Source organism: Anolis sagrei, chromosome 6, assembly GCF_037176765.1.
Source record: "Anolis sagrei isolate rAnoSag1 chromosome 6, rAnoSag1.mat, whole genome shotgun sequence".
NCBI classification, from domain to species: domain Eukaryota; kingdom Metazoa; phylum Chordata; class Lepidosauria; order Squamata; family Dactyloidae; genus Anolis; species Anolis sagrei.
In genome coordinates, this window is record NC_090026.1 from 14,885,813 (window position 1) to 14,907,837 (window position 22,025).

A 22,025-nucleotide genomic window follows, 5' to 3' on the forward strand; every position below is an offset into this window, starting at 1 on the left:
CTTGGAACGTCTCTTTGCCTTTTTTTCTGCCAAAGTGGTACTTATTTATCTACTCACATTTGCATGTTTTCTAACTGCTAGGTTGGCAGGAACTAGGGCTGACAAATGAGAGCTCAGTCCATCTTGAGGATTCAAACTGCCAATCTTCAGGTCAGCAGTTCAGCAGCACAAGGGTTAACCCCTTTGTCCCAACGCAGCCCCAGATGGATATTTAATTCTTATCTATTAGCATTGCTTCAGAACCAATAATATTCCTAACTTAATACTCTTGATTGAAATATTTTGAGAGAATTGCAGTTTGGGAAGAGTGTGAGGCAAGCTGCCATACTGTTCACTGTGTGGGAATAATATCCCATTGATTAGATTTATTATGGCCAATATTTGCTTTTATCACTGCTTATTTTTCCTCAGTTTAATTTATATTGTTTACATTCTGATCTGTTTTAAATAGTTTACATTAAAATTGCTGGTATGATGACCCAAGATCCTAGTATGCATGACAACATATACATATTTACATGAAGTGTTTTTTCACTTGTGAAGTGTGATTTCCTCTGTATAAACTTGCCAAAAGTTAGGACTGCCTCTCTGATTGAGTGAAGCATTGAAACAGACAGAAGGAAACTGTGACATAGCTAATGTGTTATACCACAGGAATAACCAATTATCACGATGGGTCCAACTGGCACACAGTCTAACTCAAGAAATGGGAACCATTCAACCTCTCCAAGCTGATGGACTGCAACGTCTAGCATTCTTCATCACTGCCTGTGCTGCCTATGGCTAATAGCATTGCAGTCTGACAACATTGGAAGGGCCACATGCTTCCCACTCCTATCAAAATTATAACTTCAGTATTTATTTATTTAAAACATTTATATTCCGCCCTTCTCACCCCGAAGAGGACTCAGGGCGGAGCACAGCATATATACAGCAAACATTCAATGCCGGGACACAAATTCTTATATATATATACATAAACATTAAAAACATTTATCAGAATATTAAAATACACCATTTAAAACCATCCTAATCATCCTAGTCAGTATGACTCCCATACCCATAGGAGATGTGTTCCAGGACTTTGCATGGCTATCTAAAGCTGAATAATGACGTACCTTATTGTTTTAAATGGAATGATTGACAAGATACCAAGAAGAGGGTATAACATGAACAGAAGGCCCTAAGTAAAACTTTTTTTTCCGTGTCAGGAGTGACTTGAGAAACTGCAAGTCGCTTCTGGTGTGAGAGAATTGGCCATCTGCAAGGATGTTGCCCAAGGGATACCTGGATGTTTTGATATTTTACCATCCTTGTGGGAGGCTTCTCTCATGTCCTCACATGGGGAGCTGGAGCTGACAGATGGCAGCTCACCCTGCTCCCCTGATTCGAACAGCTGATCTTTCGGACAGCAGTCCTGCAGGCAAAAGTGTTTAACCCATTGCGGCATCTGCAATGAAACTGCAGAAGCAAAACCATGTATATACCATATATACTGGAATATAAGTCGACCCAAATATAAGCCGAGGCACCTAATTTTACCACAAAAACCTGGGAAAATGTATTGACTGTAATAATAACAACAATAATAAAGTAAAATAATAAATGTTATAATAATAACAATAATAATAATAGAGTAAAATGATAAATATAGTAATAATGAATAAAGTAAAATAAGAAATGTAATAATAATAATAATAATAATAACAGAATAAAATAATAAATAACCTTGGCTGGAGTATAAGCCGAGGGGGACTTTTTCAGCCTAAAAAAAGGCTGAAAAACTAGGCTTATACTCGAGTATATACAGTAATTTCCATAGATCTGCATCGGGCATATACCTAAAGAAGCTTTATATCAAGCAAGAAAACATGTACAAATGTATTATACAGTATTGCCATTCTAACACATCTGTTTTGCTTCTAGCTGTCTGTGGAAAAAAGAATGATGTGGAAGACATTGTTGATGCTTGAAGTGGGTGGAGTAGGAGGGCGGTCTCCTTGCGTGTTCCCGTTCTTTGTCCCTGCTTTCCGATACCGGTCCTCTTCGGCCATCGATCAGCAGCATGAGCTGGCACGTGAGCGATCCAAGACGGTTACCTCTTTCTATAACCAGTCAGCCATTGACATAGCAGCCGAAAAGGTGAGCACAAGACGATTACCGTATCTGTTATCTCTCATTCACAGTCCAGTCCAAACACACTGAAAGCCTGGCAGAGTAGGAAAACATTCTTGTTTCTCAACCTCTTCCTTCTTTGAGGCGTAGTTTGCCTCATCCTGCAAGCTGTGAGCCATGAGCGGGTCTGGACGCTCCCAACTCTTCCTTCTTGGCAGCAGAGGGACAAACCCTGCCAGGACTAGAAGCCTCAGGAAGATGTGTTGTGTGAAGAACAGGCCTGAGCAGGCAAATTCTCTTCCTCATAGTAGTTTTGGGACTACTAAAAAAAATTATGACCCAACTCAGTTTGTTAAAATTTGGGGATAGGAGTGTTTTGCTAACTTTTGGGAAGAAAAGTGGAAGGCAGGAACAGATAATTCTTTGTTAGTTTACATTTCCCTCAGAAATCACCCATTTTCTATTGTTTTTGGACAGGATTATCTTTGAGCCCTTGGGTCCCATTTTTCTAATCACCGCCACTTAATGAGTTCCCCAAACAGATTGGCATAGAACCGAAGGGGGGAGTGTCCACATCATAAGCTAAAGGGAGAAGTCTAATCTTGCTTCCGCTGTATGGAACCCACCCTGGGGAAAACACTGATTAATTAAATAAAACATCTGCCTGGCATTATACAAGAGGCCTTATGAGAGAGGCTTCTGTTATCACTTGGCACAATGAAGACGTTACCCGCTCGGTTTTGAACAGAAGCCATTTATGAATGGAACTTGAGGCATTTGAGTAGGGCTCCAGTGTTCACATAGTAGTTGGGAGTTCTAGGTGAATTGTGACTACATATTACAGGGGAACAATTTGCCAGCATGGTTGCCCCTTGCTCCCCCTAGAGAATTGCTAAGCATCTTTACCTGGCAGATATATAACAGATGCCGCTTCTTCCCTTCCATTGACATCTGTGAGTTGGAGAAAAGCCGCAGCTGTTGCTTTCCTTACTGTTTATACAGCTTTTGAATGCAGAAGTAGCTTGTCAAGTGAAAAAAGGTGGCAACTTTATTATGTGGAATAGCATCTGGTTTCCATTTAGAGGGAACTTTGCTTTGCATTTTGAGAGTCAAGCAAGTGAGGAGGGAATGTATGAAACTGAAGCCCTACCACTCACAAAATCTGCACACCAATTTTCTTCCCCACAATCTAGGTTTTCTGAAATTTCAGCAGTCACTAGAACTAAACAGCGTCTATGTTTGGGCTGTATAAATGGAAGAGAAATACAATGTGTAAAAGTGCTGGCTTTGACCTATAAAGCCCTAAACAGTTCTGGCCCAGCTTACCTGTCTGAACATATGTCCCTCTATGAACTGGTTCAAGTGCTAAGATTTGCCAGGGAGGCCCTGCTCTCAGTCCCACCTCCTTTGCAGGTGTGACTGGTGGGGATAAGAGAAAGGAACTTCTCAGTGGTGGTCTCTTGGCTATGGAACTCCCTCCCCAGCAATGTCAGATCGGACCCCTTCCTCCTGGTGTTCAGGAAAAAGTTAAGATCTGGCTGTGGAACCAGGCATTTGATGAATAGCATAAACCACAGTGCAATATGGAACTGACATAAATGAAAACAGCATGAACGATGACTATGGGACTGGGTGCTATATTTTAATAGATTTTAATTGCAGTTACCTTGCATGTTTATTTGATTTTGATTTTAATGTTATATGTGTTGTACTTTTATATTTTGTGTTGCAATGCGACATTGAATGATTGCCAAGACTGTACAATGCTCCAAGTCCCCTCCAGGGTGAGATAGAGCAAGATAGAATTATAGTAAATAAATAAATAAACCCTGTAAATAAATATATTCAAAAGAGTTGTTAACATGGTACTATGGGCCTCATTTTCAGTGCAGTCCTCTCCACATTCGCTGGAATTTGGGGCACAGGATCAACACAAAATTTAAAAAGAAATTTAAAAGTCTGTGTGTGTTTTTTATAATACATCTCTAGGAATCTCTAGATCCTCCAACATGGTTCTGTGGTCAGTTTCTTCTGGACGTTGATTACGGAATCAAATCCTGGACTTAGAGAGAGATGTTATCTCTAGAAAGCTCTAAGTTAATGGTTCTCAACCTATGGGTCCCCAGGTGTTTTGGCCTACAACTCCCAGAAATCCCAGCCAGTTCACCAGCTGTTAGGATTTCTGGTAGTTGAAGGCCAAAACATCTGGAGACCCACAGGTTGAGAACCACTGCTCTAGGTCCTCCTGTGTGATTCTGTGCTGTTGTCAACTTCTAGCAGAAGAAGTTGATTGCAGAGCCATGCTGGAAGATCTAGGGCAGGCTTGCAGGATCTGCAACCCTACAGGCATTTGGGACTTCAGGTCCCAGTATTCCCAAACACCTGGAAAGCCACAAATAGTGCGGTTCTGCTCTAGAGGTTCAAGCAAAAATTAACCATATAGCCATGCTGGAAGACTGAGAGATTCCTAGAGAACATTTTCAGTGAAATTTGTAAAAGTGAGGCCTGAAAATATGGAAGCTCTGACTACACGCTCCTTTCATGAGGGGATGAGTGGAAGCCATTCATAAGAAGCTGTGGATTTAAGGAATGGCTGGAAGAAAGGAAGGTAGTAAAGACAAGTTAATTTGTGGTGGAGAAAAGTCAGTGTTGGTGCTGTCTCCCTGATTGTTTTCATGGGGCCATTTTGGATGCTATGTGAACATTTGTTCCTTCTTTTCCCCTCAGCCTTCTGTGAGGTTGACGCCCACCACCATGCTATATTCTGGACGTTCTCAGGATGGAAGCCACTTACTGGTAGGTGTGAGACCAGCTGCTTCCCCAAAAATTAATGATTGTAAGATTCCTATCTCCAAGTTGTTTTGGTTCTTGTTCTTGCTTTTAATTCTTTTTGGTATGATTTTTTTCTGATCTCTACCGTAAAATCTAGTAAGTCTTGGTTTTCAAGATTAGTTTTCTAGTAAAAAGAACTTTATTTATTTTGAGTAAGCAGTGGTTTTTCAATCTTTGAAGCCTCCATGTGGATTTTGAATCAATGTAGTCTCAAAACCTGCACCAAATGGCCCTGTTGGATAAGTACAACTGTGTTCTTGTGACTGTACTATCCCTGAAAATATATGGTGATACTACACACTGTCAAGTCTGCACATAGCATGGGCCGCAATGTTATTCTGCATTACAACCTTTTCTGTCTCCCATATTTAGAGATGTTTGGACTTTAGGAATTTTGGAGGATCCATAGAAAGACTGTGCCATGTGTTTTGGCTTCATATTTTTGTTTAGGCTATCAGTCATCCTTAACAGAAGCAGTGTAATTTTTGCATTCTATGCAGTACCAAGAATTTGGTAGTTCAGCATTGTATACAAGTCATCACAACAACCAGGACCTTCTCAGTGGTGGCCCCTTGGCTGTGGAACTCCTTCCCTCTTAGCCTTCAGAAGGAAAATAAAAACCTGGCTTTGGGGTCAAGCCTTTGGAGATTAATCTATAGTGCAATAATAGCCTCGAAATATGTGCAATTGGTCTTTGGATCGACCTCGGATTATGATTGAGGATGGCGTGATTTTAATAACGAATGCGATGTTTTATATGTTTTAATGTGCATTTAATTTTAATTTTTAACTTGTGTATTCTAACTGTTTGTTGTCCAAAGGCATCAAATAGTTGTCATATGTAAAGCTGCCTTGAGTCCCCTTTAGGGTAGAGAAAGGCAGGATACAACTAGAGTAAATAAATAAATAAATAAATATACCAAAAGCCTATTTAATTCCACACAACAATGAATAAAGGTTGCCTCACCAAGATAACATGAGTAATAATTAGGAGTTGTAAAGCTTTGCTATCAAGAGCAGGGTATAAATGCAAGAAACCGGTGATTGTTTTAGTAGAAGCTGCAATACTTTCTTTTCTGAGTATTATAGAATTTCTAAGATTGAATTAAATAGAAAAATTATCTGGTCCAACTCCCCCACCCCCACCCCACTGCTCCTGCCAGTACATAGCACCATATGCATGGAGATATGTCAAAAGATCCTTGTGGGAACTCATGATTTAACTAGTCTCAAACCACATCTTAGTACCAGGAATCCCTGAATCTTATTGTCCCAAGACTGAGTTCCTTATAACTTAGTTCCCAGTTACTCTGCAATGGTTCACCAGCCTAAATGCACAGAGGAGCGAGCTTTCTCATCTGTTTTCCTTCCTGACCTTATTCCCATATTGTCTAAAACTTAATCCAAGAATCAGAATGGCTTTTTGATGGTTTCTGTCAGGTCACACCAACTTGTAGATTGCAGATAACAATAGGTCAGTGTGTCACTGCAATTGTTTTCTGTGCAACTTTCCAGTCATGACAGCTCCCGCTATTATCAGTTGGTGTGGCAACCCCTGTTTATCTCTTGTGTGCAACCAGGAGACAACATCTTTGTTTCCTTGTTTGCTCCATCAAGAGCACAGCAAACGAGTAGGATCAAGCAGTCAGGTTAACCAGGAAAAACTCCCTGCGGGCATAGGCAGAAACTGGGACATGCAGACTAGAGTAAAGGTTTTCGCCTGCTGTAGCTATGGCAACCTGTGACTCAGTTGCCATTGCCGCCTGAGCACCTTGAGGGAAAAACAAAATTATGTCTGTGTTTGCAGCCTCAACATGTTGTGTTTTAAAGAGATCTTAAGATCTTTCTGGATGCCATTGCAGTCTTCCTGGCCCAGATTAACTTGGAGCTCTTCTGCTGAGAATAAGACTCGCCAAAAAAACCTCATTAGCTCACCTTTCCCCCCAACATTGTTGACTGGTTATGCAGCACTTTCAGTGCACAAAAATATGAAATAATTGATTTTATTTATAACTAGCTGTCCCCTTTCTGTTGCTGTGGCCCACATGGGGGTTCTGTGTGGGAGGTTTGGCCCAATTCTATCGTTGGTGGGGTTCAGAGTGCTCTGTGATTGTAGGTGAACTATAAATCCCAGCAACTAAAACTCCCAAATGTCAAGATTCTATTTTCCCCAAACTCTACCAATGTTTACCTTTGGGCATATTGAGTATTTGTGTAGAGTTTGGTACAGATCCATTATTGTTTGATTCCACAGTGATCACCGGAGGTAAGTGAACTACAACTCCAAAACCAAAGGACACTGCCCACCAAACCCTTCCAGTATATTCTGTTGTTCATGGGAGAATTGTGTGCCAAGTTTGGTCCAATTCTATTGTCAGTGAGGTTCAGAATGCTCTTTGATTGTAGGGGAACTATAAATCCCAGCAACTACAGCTCCCAAATGACAAAATCATTTTTTTGAGTGAAATACATACATTGGGTTATTAAGTGTCTTGTGTCCAAATTTGGTGTCAATTCGTCCAGTGGTTTTTGAGTTCTGTTAATCCCACAAACGAACATTACATTTTTATTTTTATAGATGGACAAAATCCTATGGGCACCATGGTCTTCTGTTTGTGGCATAATGTAAAATAAACCATGTGTAGTTCACGTTGAATCAGCCCACACACTGCCTTGCTAGAGAAAGAAAATACGCCACACAGGTGAACAGTAAAGAACAAGTACCGTAGTTTACTCTTTGTAGTTCAGAACAACATATGTACAATGTGATCAGTTTCATCAACTCACTAAATGTCATTTCCTGAGAGATTTAAAATGATCCTTTCTGTGTCCACATGAGAAACCTTTTCAGCAGCTCTCTCTGCTTCTCCTTTCTCTGCACGTGTATAGCTTGAGCCTGAACAAAAATGCAGCAGTATCCAAAAGTTTCAGGCTCAGCCATCACCCCGTGCATTGCCTGACCAATCAGCTTCATGCATCTTTTTTTTACAGTTGACACACACACTCATTGATTGCTTGCATGCTCCAAAAGAGTTCATCTGGGTAACAATATAATCAAACAGTATAATCAACTGACCTGTCTGTGCTTTATTATTACAGAAAAGTGCCCGGTATCTGCATCATGAACTTCCGGTCCGCATTGCTCATCGCATCAAAGGCTTCCGGAGCCTCCCCTTTATTATTGGTTGCAATCCCACCATCCTCCATGTGGTACGTGGGCCAGGACACTACAGCAGGAGTGGGTAACTGCAGAGAGAGTGGGCTAGTTTACTCTATGCATTTATCCCAACAGTCTGCACTATTGTGTTTCAGCCATGACTTTGGCTAATTTGGGGGCTTTTATTTGGTTGGGGCTTCTTTTGGAGAGTTGTCTGGTGGGAGGCAGGGAAGATAAGTCACTGTATTTAGGAACATTGTGAGATGTTTTGGCTGTTTTGCAATAGATGGATACGTAGTATGTGCAATGACTATTACAATGGCCCTGGATTATGGTTGTGGATGGTGTGGTTTTAATAATGAATGTAATGTTATTAAATGTTTTAATATGTATTCATTTTAATGTTCATTTCAATTGTATGTTGTTTTTAAGGCATTGAATAGTTGCCTATGTATAAAGCTACCTTGAATCCCCTTTGGGGTTGAGAAGGGTGGGGTGTAAATAAATAAATAAATTTGTGGGGCAGAAAATTGCCTGACAATCAGCATGAAGAAATTGAGGGGTTCAGAATTTTAGAGGCCATATATTGGAGCCACATGGGCTGTACTTAGCTCAAGGAGATGATTAGTAGTAGCTGGATCATATTGGAACTAGGGCAGTGAGACTCTTAGGACGTGGACATTCAAATAATGTGGCAACGAAGCAGCACAATAATACCACATTGCGCACATTGTTTCCTATTTTTCAGTCAAATGGTTATCAGTATGCCTTAACAATAGATTTGAATAAAGACTGAACAAACTTGTGGAAGTCTCCAGATGTGAGAATTATAATTTTTTTCTAGATCACTGGTTTTCAACCTGTGGGTCCCCAGATGCTTTGGCCTTCAACTCCCAGAAAGCCGAACAGCTGGTAAACTGGCTGGTATTTCTGGGAGTTGTAGGTCAAACCATCTGGGGATCCACAGGTTGAAAACCACTGCTTTAGAAGTCGTTTAACTACACCTCCCAGCATCCCTCACCATTAGCAATGCTGGCCTATCCTGCTGGGAGTTGCAGTCTCCATCACCTGGAGGCTTCTGGATCCAAACCCATCAATATACATATGCAGATGATCATACAGTTTTTAAAAGTCTCCCCAATTAATGGTACTGGCATATTCTCTCTTTTAACTTCCTTATTAAAAGCAAATGGGAATTTCTGGGAGGCCTGGTATTTACTAAGCCTTCATATTATTTCCTGGCCAGTGCCTGGATGTTTTCCTAGGGAGGTCAATTCTTCCAGCCCTGAACTGTTGATGCTGATGTTTCCAATCTGAACTTGGCCTTCACTGGCTAGCATTAGTTCAGTGGCTCTTTCAGCTTTTAATTTTATCATGGTGGAAATGGGTGCATTACAGCAACCATGCCGAGTAAACTACTAAAAATATAATTATATAATTTACAGACTTTTTCAAACTCTTTTATGGAATTTTTCTAAGTATCTCATTTAATGTGCCTTGTTCAAACCCAGGAAACCTGGCTCTTATTATTTCTTGCTTCTAATATATTAAGAACACACCCTTCCAAGAATTTAGAAAGTAATTTGACAGATTTTGTAATCTGTGCTTCCGCTTTAATTCATTTTTCCTTCTTTCAGCATGAGCTTTACATCCGAGCGTTCCAGAAGCTGAGTGAATTCCCCCCAGTAAGTATTCTCCAGTCGTGGAACATAAAGACGTTATAGAAATTGTCCTATAAATGGAGATAACACAAATATATATTTTGTAGTAGCCAGATAAAATATGAACATATGATGCAAGCATGATTATTGGAAGCTAGTTATAAGATGTTTAAATGCCCAGACGGCACCAGATCCTGTCTGATTTTGGAAGTCAAGTGGAGTCAGTGCTGGTGGAGTCAGTGCTCAGGGCTATAATCCAGAGTCTGTGGCAAACCACATCAAATACTCCTTGTCTAAGAAGACCCTGTGATGTTTATGTGGTCATCATGCGTCAACAGGCCCCCTGGTGGCACAGCAGGTTATACCACTGAGCTGCTGAACTTGCTGACCAAAAGGTCGGCAGTTCAAATCCAGGGAGCGGGTTGAGCTCCTTCTGTTAGGCCCAGCTTTCGCCAACCTAGTAGTTTAAAAACATTCAAATGTGAGTAGATCAATAGGTACCGCTTTGCAGGAAGGTAATTGCGCTCCATGCAGTCATGCTGGCCACATGATCTTGAAGGTGTTTATGGACAACACCAGTTCTTTGGCTTAAAAAAAATAAAGGGATGTTCAGTGTTTTCTAGCTTGAAGTGGGACTGGTTGAGTGGGACTCGATGTCTTCCTCCTTTATATGTGTGTTCTTTTCCTCTATCCCCACCCGTCCTCAACCTGCACATTGATCTTTAAAGGCATTTTATCCCCTATCTTTTTCCCTCTGAACAGATTAAGGACCAAGAAGCTGAGGCCCAGTACTGCAAACTGGTTCGCCAACTCCTAGATGACCACAAGGATGTTGTGACGCTACTAGCTGAGGGCTTACGGGAGTGTCGTAAGCATATACAGGTAAGGCCAGGTTACAGTGGTTGGTGTACAGTGGTTGGAAAGAGAGGTGTACTGTTTTGTCTCCAAGGAACATGACTGAATCATTGTACATTATGGAATTTCTGATTCCTTTAATGGTCTTAAAGCACTTGCTCCAGTTGCAATTTAGATAATCCAGTCTGGATTATCTAAATTGAGACTGACTTCCTCATTTTTTCTGAGCAGTTTTGGGTTAGAGTTCAGCAGCCTGTGTCTGAGAAAAGGGTTGAGAGGGAAAGATAATTAAAAATAAGACACCAGAGGCTGTAACTTGTAAGAAAAACATGGAAGTTGAGTCTGGATTCCAGAATTAATGGAATATTTATCCAAATGTGCTTTATGTTCTGAGCCTAGCCTTGCCTTTGTTCTGTTCACCATAAATCTCTGCACAGAGTAGTGAGGGCAAAACAGATGAAATAATAAGGTGATTCGGCATCTCTGTTTCTTGCACGTTGTTATCCCTTGAAGATTCACATGAAAAGGATTTACAAGAAAGAGGGGAAAATGTCACTTTCCAGATGGAGCTGTTATAACCACTAATGAGGTCTTGGGCAGTGCTGCAGCCTATTCGATTTTCCTTTCCTTTCCTAGGATGAGAAAGTGATCCGTTCCTTTCTGGACAAGACTCTCACCTCCCGCTTGGGTATCCGGATGTTGGCCATACACCACCTTGCTTTACATGAGGATAAGGTAAATATATATTCTTTAATTGAATAACTTTGAGTGAGCTGTGACCCCTGGGAAAAGTAATTTTCGATTTAGATGTAGATTTTCTGCGCCTATGAACAGGAGACACATCTTGTACTGAACCAAACAATCTAAAGCAATGTTTCTCAACCTGGGGGTTGGACACCTAGGGGGGTTGCAAGGGGGTGTCAGAGGGGTCATCAAAGAGCATCAGAGAACACTGTGTTTTCTGTTGATCATGGGGGTTCTGTGTGGGAGGTTTGGCACAACTCTATCCTTGGCGGGGTTCAGAATGCTCTTTGATTGTAGGTGAACTGTAAATCCCAGCAATGACAACTCCCAAATGTCAAGGTCTGTTTCCCCCAAACTACACCAGTGTTCACATTTGGGCATATTGGGTATCTGTGCAAAGTGGTCCAGATCCCTCATTGTTATTGTCCACAGTGCTCTCTAGATGTAGGTGAACTACAACTCCAAAACTCAAGGTCAGTGCCCACCAAACCTTTCCAGTATTTCCTGTTGATCATGGGAGTTCTGTGTGGGAAGTTTTGTCCAATTCTATCATTGGCGGGGTTCAAGATGCTCTTTGATTGTAGGTGAACTATAAACCCCAGCAACTACAACTCCCTAATGACAAAATCGACCCCCCCCCCCAACCTCACCAATATTCAAATTTGGGCATATTGGGTATTTGTGCCAAACTGGATCCAGTGAATAAAAATACATCCCGTATATCAGATATTTACATTACAATACACAACAGTAGCAAAATTGCAGTTATGAAGTAGCAATGAAAATAATGTTATGGTTGGGGGTCACCTCAACATGAGGAACTGTATTAAGGGGTCGTGGCATTAGGGGGGTTGAGAAACACTGATCTAAAGCATTTTTACCTAGAGTCTTAGAGTTGGAAAAGATCACAATGGCCATCTAGCCCAACCTTGTGCCATGTAGGAATATACAACTAAAGAACTCGTGATATATGCCCATCAGTCATCTGTGTAAAGACCTCCAAGGCAGTCTATACTATCCAATAGCTCTCACAGTAAACACATTCTTCCTAATTTTTAGGTATAATATCATGGATTGAAATTTGAATCCATTGGTTCTAGTCTCTGGAGCAGTGGAAAACAAGCTTACTTCATATCCATATCTCCAGATATTTAAAGGTGGATATTATGTCTCATCTCAGATTTCTCCTCACCTCTCCTCTCCAAACTAACCAAACCCACAACCTAAGCTTTTCCCATAGGGCCTGGTTTCCAGATCTTTGGTCACCCTTTTTCAGGATATATTCCAACTTGTCATTATCCAGTTACTGTTGGATAATCAGGGAGGCAAGAGCCCTGAGCCTGCAAGACCTGAGCAGGGCTGCTTGAGGTTACAATGGCTTGAAAGACTCTGATTCATAAGTTAACAAAACAACAAACCAAAGTCTTTTAACAGTTTAAAACAGTTTACAAATCATGTGAACAAGTGAAAATCACTCATTTGTGAATTTGGATGAAATCTGTCATGCACCATTTATTTATTTATTTATTTATTTATTTATTATTTGCTTTATTTCTATACCGCATTTTTCAGCCCTTAACAGGCGACTCAATGCGGTTTACATGGTACAATTATCAAACAGTGTCAGTGCAATTAAAACATAACAATGCAACAAACATTTCAGTTTCTTCTTTTCATCTCTTTCTGCAGCCAGACTTCGTTGGGATCATCTGTACTCGCTTGTCTCCAAAGAAAATAATTGAGAAATGGGTGGATTTTGCCAGGTATTGTTTGCTATTCCCCTCCTCCATCCCTCCGAAAAGATGAAGTCTTGTCATACTCTTGGTGTCTTTTTCAGCAGTCTGTGACTTCCCCCTTGTGGCCAAGTTGAGCAGTTGCACTTTATGCAATTTCTGTATCTACTTATTGTCCAATATGCTTTCATTATTATTATTATTATTATTATTATTATTATTATTGCCCCCAGTGGCGCAGTGGGTTAAACCCTTGTGCTGGCAAGACTGAAGACTGACAGGTTGCAGGTTCGAATCTGCGGAGAGGCGGATGAGCTCTCTCTATCAGCTCCAGCTCCTCATGCAGGGACATGAGAGAAGCCTCCCACAAGGATGATAAAACATCAAATGATCCAGGCGTCCCCTGGGCAACATCCTTACAGACGGCCAATTCTCTCACACCAGAAGCGACTTGCAGTTTCTCAGGTCGCTCCTGACACGACAAAAATATATATATTATTAATGTATTTTTTATCCTGCTTTTCTCCCATGAGTGGGACTCAAACCAGCATACAAGGTAAAAACAGCAAAGATAAACATAACATAAAAGTCCAACAAAAATATCATAACCCAGGTGAACAGATTGCACGCAATACCTCCCATATAGAAACATTTTAATAAATTATAATATATATAATTTTTAAAAAAGCTCTAAACCTCTGGCCACTGAAAGTATTCAAGTGCTTGAACGTCATACCTCTATACTTACTTAAGCGATCCCTCATAGTCCGAGGATGATGGTCCTCCAAGTGTAGTGTCTTAGCAATGAGTCCGTAGGTGGCTGTGGAGCCCTATTCTTGATCCGCATGTTCTCCCACAGTGAGGACAACAGTTTCCAGGTGGAAGGCAGTCCCAGTCAGGGTTGGCTTGGCGCACCTTCCTCTTGGCATGTTTCTCTCTTTTGCCCTCCATTGCTGCCTCTTCGAATTCTGCAGCACTTCTGGTCACAGCTGACCTCCAATTCGAGTGCTCAAAGGCCAGGGCCTCCCAGTTCTCAGTGTCTATGCTACAGTTTTTAAGGTTGGCTTTAAGCCAATCTTTAAATCTTTTTACCTGTCTACCAACATTACGTTTACTGTTCCTGAGTTGGGAGTATAGTAACTGCTTTGGGAGACGGTGATCAGGCCTGGGTGGCAAGACATCTAATCTTTAATATCATACTGCTAAACATGAATTTCAAAATTCAGCATCCCTGATTCATTAAATAAATAAGACATTGTCCTATTAAATAAGACATTGTGCCTCCCGTCTACCAGTAATAGTATGTCTTGGCTTAGCTGGGACTTGATTGAAGGAAGATTAACCACACTTATTGCAAAGGAGTACTTCTCTCCACTAAGCTTCATGTCACAAGTTCATAGCTTGGATTAAACTCATCAGACACAAGGAGCCCCCAGTGGCACAATGGGTTAAACCCTTGTGACAGCAGGACTGCTGATCAATAGGTCAGCAGTTTGAATCTGGGGAGAGCGGGTTGAGCTCCCTTTGTCAGCTCCAGCTCCCCATGTGGGACATGAGAGAAGCCTCCCACAAGGATTCTAAAATATCAAACATCCAGGCGCCCCCTGGGCAACATCCTTGCAGACAGCCAAGTCTCTCACACCAGAAGTGACTTGCAGTTTCTCAAGTTGCTCCTGAGACACACACACACAAATCAGACACAAGGTGAGCAGGGAGATTGTATTCAGACATGCAACTCTACTGTAATATAGGTTGTTTCTAGGAGCACAGAGAGAATGGATTTATGTTCAACCTATTTTCATTTGGCTTTCTAGGCGTCTCTGTGAGCACAAGTATGGCAATGCTCCCCGAGTGAGAATCAATGGGCATGTGGCCGCCCGCTTTCCTTTCATCCCCATGCCTCTTGATTACATCCTTCCAGAATTGCTCAAGAATGCAATGCGGTAAGTTCACCTTTCCCCTTCTTGTTTGCAGCAAAGGAGTAGACTTTCCCCCCCTAAAAATGGAGTGGGCCAAATGCTACCTCAGAGCTACATGTGGCCCCAAAGGCTGTATTTGTGGCCCTTAACATCCACCACCCACCCCCAGATTTCCCACACTGTGATTTTGTAGTTGAACAGAAACAAAAAATTGTGTTTCTTAGAGTTCAGGAATGACGAGACTTAACAGTTTGCACCTTCTCATCAAGACTCAATGCTCCCTTTAAAAATCCAAAATAAGTGTAGACCTTCAGTTACTTTTAGTTTTGACCCTGCCTCTTTTTAGGGCATTTTGGGCAAACTGTATGGCTATAGAGAGTCAGTTGAGCAGAAATGTGGCCCCTGAACCTGCTGTGACTGCCACTTCCTGTTCTAAAAATCTGCAACATTGATCTGCTGTTATGTTTACGTTTCATTTAATTACAAGACTTTTCTGGATTAGAAGACTTTTACATGGGATCACAAGACATGGGGAGCTTTTGCATAACACCAAGTGGAACAGTGTTGAGATACCTTTTTAAGGTCAAATTTAGCCTTGTTGTCTTCCTTTCAGAGCCACGATGGAATCTCACCTGGATACACCCTACAATGTGCCAGACATAGTAATCACCATTGCCAACAATGACATTGACCTGATCATACGGTACAGTGGAATAATTATTATGCCTTTACTATAGCTTTAAGATCACCACCAATGTCTACAATTATGGCAGGACTTGGTCACTGTAGTATAATGCTATGGACACATGTAAATTGACTGAGCAGTACTATAGAGGCAAACTCCAGAAAACAGCCTTCGTTTTGGTCAGGAATGGAAGGTATAAATTGTATAAATAACTTAGATTGCAGTACATGGCTTCTTATGTCGCGGGTCTTCTTTTCATAACAGGATTTCAGATCGAGGGGGTGGAATTCCTCATGATCATGTTGAGAAGGTAACCGATTACCACTTCACTACAGCTGAAGCAAGTACCCAAGATCCCCGCTTGAACACCCTCTTCGGAAACATGGTGGAAATGGGGAACAGCGCCCAGTCGGGGCCCATGCATGGGTGAGCACAGAGGGAGGAAAGGTGGGGTTTCTGGCAGTCAAGGCTAAATAGATAGATAGATAGATAGATAGATAGATAGATAGATAGATAGATAGAGGTTCCTTCTTATACGGAGAGAATTGTGATATAAACCCAGTTCCAATTCCAATCCAATAAGCCTTTATTGGCATATACATAGCAAAAAAAGAATAAAATACACTACAAACCATAGAAGAGAGAACTTCACATTTGCTAAACATTCAGTTTACAGACTTCATTCAGGAATTTTACCACTGAAAGACAGAAGTTAAAATCTTGTCAATTTAAAAGCATAATTACTTTGTCTGGATCACTGTGGTTTTTCAAGGCATCTATAACATGTGGTAGTAAGCTAGATCTTGGTTCTTTGTAAAGTGGCCAGTGCAGAAAAATATGCGGGATATTTATTTATGTATTTACTTGCTGTATTTGTATACCGCTTTTCTCAGCCAATCGGCGATAGAATCCAGCTGTCCTGTGCTACAGGGAGAATGCCTCTTATTGCTCGGTAGACTGTTAAGTCTTCCTCTATGGAGTGGAGACGGCATAATATTAAGATATATTAATATATATAGTTGTTAATCTCATTTAGAACAGATCTAGTGAAGTTGTGCTACCCCTCTATTCTGCCACAGCTGGAATACTGTCTCCAATTCTGGGCACTGCAATTTAAGGGAGATGTTGACAACCTGGAATGTGTTCAGAGAAGGGCTACTAAAATGATCAAGGGTCTGGAGAACAAGCCGTATGAGGAGCGACTTAAAGAGCTGGGCATGTTGAGCTTGCAAAAGAGAAGGCTGAGAAGAGATAGCCATATAGCAATATGTGAAAGTCATAGGGAGGAGGGAGCAGGCATGTTTTCTGCTGCGCTGGAGACTAGGACGCAGATAAATAGCTTCAAATTGTAGGAAAGGAGATTCCACCTGAACATTAGTAATAACTTCCTAACTGCCAGAGATGGCTGTTCAGCAGTGGAACTCTCTCTCTGCCTCTGGTGGAGGCTCCTTCTTTGGAGGCTTTTAAGCAGACACTGGATGGCCATCTGTCAGGGGTGTGATTTTCCTGCTTCTTGGCAGGAGGTTGGACTGGATAGTCCACAAGGTCTTTCCAACGCTATGATACTATGAGTGTATGAGATGTATTTAATCTGTGGGGTTCACAAAAGTGAACTTACCAGTCAGCAATGTAGCTTGTGAGGGGGAAAAGGAAGAGGGCTGAGGCTGTTAGGAAGTGTGGGAATTGGAGTCCAAAACACCTGGAGGGCCAAAGTTTGCCCATGCCTGTTTTAAACCCCAAAGGATAGCAACTTGCCACATAAAAAAAAACATGTAAACAAGATTCCCAGGAAGCCACCCCCATTACCAAGCTCCAGCACACAAATCCCTGGCAAAGCCATGTTAAATGTACGACTGTATATTATCCGTGATATAGTTAGATGTGATACTCTGGTGGTTTTTGGATTTTTTTCCCCAAGCAGTCGTCCTTTATAGGATTATCCCACACACTTGCATTGCAAGACAGTGGCATCCCATGGAACAAAAGTAGTAGGGTTTGTCACTCTGTGAATGTGAAGGACTGCAGAAGTGTTTGCTCTACTCCAAAATTTGGTCATAGAACCAAAGACTGGGCTGCTGTGAGTTTTCCAGTCTATATGGCCACGTTCCAGAAGCATTCTCTCCTGATGTTTTGCCTACAACTATGGCAGGCATCTTCAGAGGTTGTGAGGTCTGTTGGAAACCAGGCAAGTGAGGTTTATATGTCTGTGGAAAGTCCAGGGTGGGAGAAAGAACTCTTGTCAGCTTGAGGGAAGTGAGAATGTTGTAGTTGGTCACCTTGATTAGCAATTAATGGTCCTGGAGTTTCAAGGTCTGGCTGCTTCCTGACTGGGGGGAATCGTTTGTTGGGAGGTGATTAGCTAGCCCTAATTGTTTCTTTTCTGGAATTCCCCTGTTTTTGATTTTAGAGTTTTTTAATGCTGGTAGTCAGATTTTGTTCAGTTCTGAAATGATAAAACCATGAATTCTTTTTTAATTCTGGCTAACAGAATTAAAAAACTCTTAAATCAAAATAAAGAACAACACTCAAAACAGGGGAATTTCAGACAAGAAACAATCAGGGAGAGCTTATCATCTCCCAATAAAGGATTCCCCCCAGGCAGGAAGCAGCAGACCTTGAAACTCCAAGGTCATTAAATGCTAATCAAGGCGGCCAATTGCAACATTCAGATATGTAAACTCCACTTCACTAGTTTCAAACAGACCTCACAACCTCTGAGGATGCCTGCCATAGATGTGGGCGAAACGTCAGGAGAGAATGCTTCTGGAACATGACCATACAACCCAGAAAACCCAATGATTCTGGCCATGAAAGCCTTCGATAGTACAAAAGACTCTACTTGCTGCTTCTTACTGCTATATCTGAATAAGTGTCCACCTGCCTATTCTTATTTTCTTTTTCACAGGTTTGGATTTGGGCTTCCCACGTCCCGTGCTTATGCCGAGTACCTGGGGGGCTCCCTCACGCTCCAGTCCATGCAGGGGATTGGCACAGATGTGTACCTCCGCCTTAAACACATTGACGGCAAAGAGGAGAGTTTCCGCATCTAGGAAGACCATTTTCTGTGGGTGGAATTCCCCTTGGCTGCTGGAGAAAGCTTTTGATCACCTCCACCCAGGCCCAGTTCTGCAAGAATTATGGATTTCTACCAATGCTCCGTGATGGCCTGGTGAAGCTCTCCTTTCCTCTTGGACTCCTGGGTGCTGTGACAAAGGATTTGTGGGGTTCGTGTTCCTGTGCAATTGCTGGTAGATACAGCGTCCTCCTGGTTGTTCCAGTCCTTCCTACGGGCATGCTTTATGCTTTAATGACTTGTCTCTTGAAGCCAGATTCCTGTGAGAGCCTATGGACAACTTTTCAACTCTCTGCTTGGAGAAGTGTGAAGTCACAAAATGGCACCAGGGCAGAATCAAGTCGCTTTTCCTCTGCCCTCCTCCTGTTCACTGCCAACTGCATCTTCATTCTCCTTCTGCTGAGGTTGTGATTGTTTCTCAAAGACATGGGGTGAAGGGAAACCTTTTATTCTCGCATGTGCACATCCTGTTTGGATCTCTCAGGCTGTTCTTGATCTGAAAGTCAAACATTGACATAGTAGCATGTGGCACCAAAAACCCTTTCCTTTTATCTTACTCCCAAAGTCTCAGCCAAGGACTTCTTTTATTGCTACATCTACATGTTGGGCCTCCAACAAATCAAGACTTTTCATATTTCAGGCAGCAGCCAGATGTCCTCATCTTGAGAGGAAAAGACTATATGACAACCTTGAGTGTTCATATTCCGTTGCTCTGGGGTGGGTTCCAGAACATTCTCCTCCTTTCCTGCACAATGACGTGTTTTATTTCCACCCTCAATCTGTTCTTTCTGTTGCCATTCATTATTTTTTAAACAAATGTTACTTTAGGGAGTGGGATGATGGGTTCCTCTCTGCCCCTTCCCCTCCCTATTCAGCATTAGAGGGAAAGGGGTACAGAAATAATTCTCTTTTTTGCTGTGATACTCCAATAAAAATGTGCAGATTCTAAAATCTACCAAGCGTTGTCTACTTTTCAAAGGGAATTGGATAAAATTGTGTAATGTAAAATAAAACACGTGTAGCTCATGTTTGATCAGCCCACACACTGCCTTGCCAGAGATAGAAAATATGCCATGCAGGTGAACAGTAAAGAACAAATAGTTTACTCTTCATAGTTCAGAACAACATATGTACAATGTGATCAGATGCATCAACTCACATAATGTCCTTTTATGAGAGATTTAAAATAGTCTTTCTTTGTCCATATGGATAAACTCCATCAGCAGCTCATGAAGTGAGAGCACATTCCAAACTCTGTCTCTCTGTGCTTCTCTCTCTGCTCCAGCATAGCTCAAGCCTGAACAAAAACGTAACAGTAACCAAAAGTCCCAGGCTCAGCCATCTCCCCAGGCATTGCCTGACCAGTCAGCTTCATGCATCTTAATATTCGTAGTATAAAGAAAGATATTCAGTATGTTAAACCTGACTCTGACTTACTTTATAAGTATAAAGGCAGGCGATAACTAATATGTTACTACAAATCTTGGCACATTCCTTTTATCTTGCACTTCATCTAAAATGGAGCATATTGAAATGAGAGTTGTAGTCAAAAGGTCTTTTTAACTCTATCTCACATGACACAGTTCTATAAACTGAGATCTGTGTTGTTTTTCTAAAGTCATTTGAGTTGGTAGTTTTACTCATTACGATTCATAACAATAAAAAAATTACAGTTATGAAGTAGCAACGAAAATAATGTTATGGTTGGGGGAGGGGGGATCCCACAACATGAGGAACTGTATTAAGGGGTCGTGGCATTAGGAAGGTTGAGAACCATTGTGTTAGACCCTGGATTATTCTAGGAACTTCCCTGCATTGAACGTCTTCCACAAATTGGTGTATGAAAACAAGACAATTGCTAGAATCAGCTGAAAAGGTGTCATATGATGGAAGCACTTCTTTCAGGCAAACTATCAGGAAGGCAAAATACTCTTAATACTAGAGAAAAGCATTTTAATGATAGTAAAAATAAGACTATTTCATAACAGAAATTCTTCTTATGGGTGTGGAAATGCAAAACTGAAAGTTGAAACCTATATGGCCTCATTAGATTACAGGCTGAAAGGTAAATAGACAGAATGATTTGCAGGAATTTGCTTTCTCTCAGCTTCAAAAAAAGGCATATTGCTTCATATAGTGTTTCCATGTATTTGTAACATTGTAAACACTATTACTAATATCTTCTGTCTACCTATCTATATAGAAATGCTCTGTGCGTTTTGAGTGGCATCATTACTCAAAATCCGCTGGACAAATTGCCACTAAATTTGGCCACAAGGCGCCTACTAACCCAAGGAGCGACCATCACTAAATATATATATATATATATATATATATATATATATATATATAGTCATTTGGGAGCTGTAGTTTCTGGGATTTATAGTTCACCTACATTCAAAGAGCACTCTGAACTCCACCAACGATGGAATTGAACAAAACATGGCACATAGGACTCTCATGACCAACAGAAAACACTAGAAGGGTGTGGTGGGCACTGACCTTGAGTTTTGGAGTTGTAGTTCACCCACATCCTGACAGCACTGTGGACTCAAACAATGAAGTTTCTAGACCAAACTTGGCATGGATACTCCATATGCTCAAATATGAACACAGATGGAGTTTGGGGGAAAGAGACCTTTACATTTGAGAGTTGTAGTTACTGGGATTTATAGTTTACCTACAATGAAAGAGCATTCTGAACCCCACCAACGATAGAATTGGGCCACATTTATATGATAGATATATATGATTGACACAGACACACACACACACACACATGTATATGACAGATATAGTATCATAGATTTGAAAGGGACCCCAAAGAAGGACAATTGTATGTTGCATGTTCCAGAGTAGGCAAACCAGACAATCTCCATATCAACACTCACAAAGAAACATGGAATACTGTTTACCCACAAGCATAAAGAAATTACATATATTAGAAACCAACACTTTCTCATTACTTTATTTTCCAGATCAACAGTCTGGGCCACAGCAACGCGTAGCAGGGGACCGCACACACACACACGCACACACACACATATATATAATTAAAGGCAAAATATGTATATGTATATGTGTTTCAGGACAATGACAGAGGATTATGGGAGATATACAGGGTTAGTCAAAATGCATAGGCCAATAAGCCATTCAATTGAATGGCTTATTGGCCTATGCGTTTTGACTAACCCTGTATATAGTTCACATCTTAAAACACTGACGGGGTTTGGAGGGATTGACCTAGCATG

At 41.2% G+C, this 22,025-nt stretch overlaps 1 protein-coding gene across 3 annotated transcripts in view; it reads left to right on the forward strand.

The window, feature by feature from the left end:
• The window catches only part of BCKDK (branched chain keto acid dehydrogenase kinase), a 33,753-nt gene extending 14,024 nt beyond the window's left edge, over window positions 1–19,729 (forward strand). For all 3 annotated transcript variants that reach the window (XM_060780191.2, XM_060780194.2, XM_060780193.2), the window contains exons 4-14: window positions 1,927–2,142; window positions 4,843–4,911; window positions 8,047–8,157; window positions 9,742–9,789; window positions 10,528–10,647; window positions 11,257–11,355; window positions 13,054–13,127; window positions 14,912–15,040; window positions 15,630–15,719; window positions 15,966–16,127; window positions 18,607–19,729. In XM_060780191.2, the coding sequence (XP_060636174.2) occupies window positions 1,945–2,142; window positions 4,843–4,911; window positions 8,047–8,157; window positions 9,742–9,789; window positions 10,528–10,647; window positions 11,257–11,355; window positions 13,054–13,127; window positions 14,912–15,040; window positions 15,630–15,719; window positions 15,966–16,127; window positions 18,607–18,751 (1,245 nt within the window). In that variant the 5' untranslated portion in view covers window positions 1,927–1,944 and the 3' untranslated portion in view covers window positions 18,752–19,729. The remainder of the gene's footprint in view (window positions 1–1,926; window positions 2,143–4,842; window positions 4,912–8,046; window positions 8,158–9,741; window positions 9,790–10,527; window positions 10,648–11,256; window positions 11,356–13,053; window positions 13,128–14,911; window positions 15,041–15,629; window positions 15,720–15,965; window positions 16,128–18,606) is intronic.
• The last annotated feature ends 2,296 nt before the right edge of the window (window positions 19,730–22,025 follow it).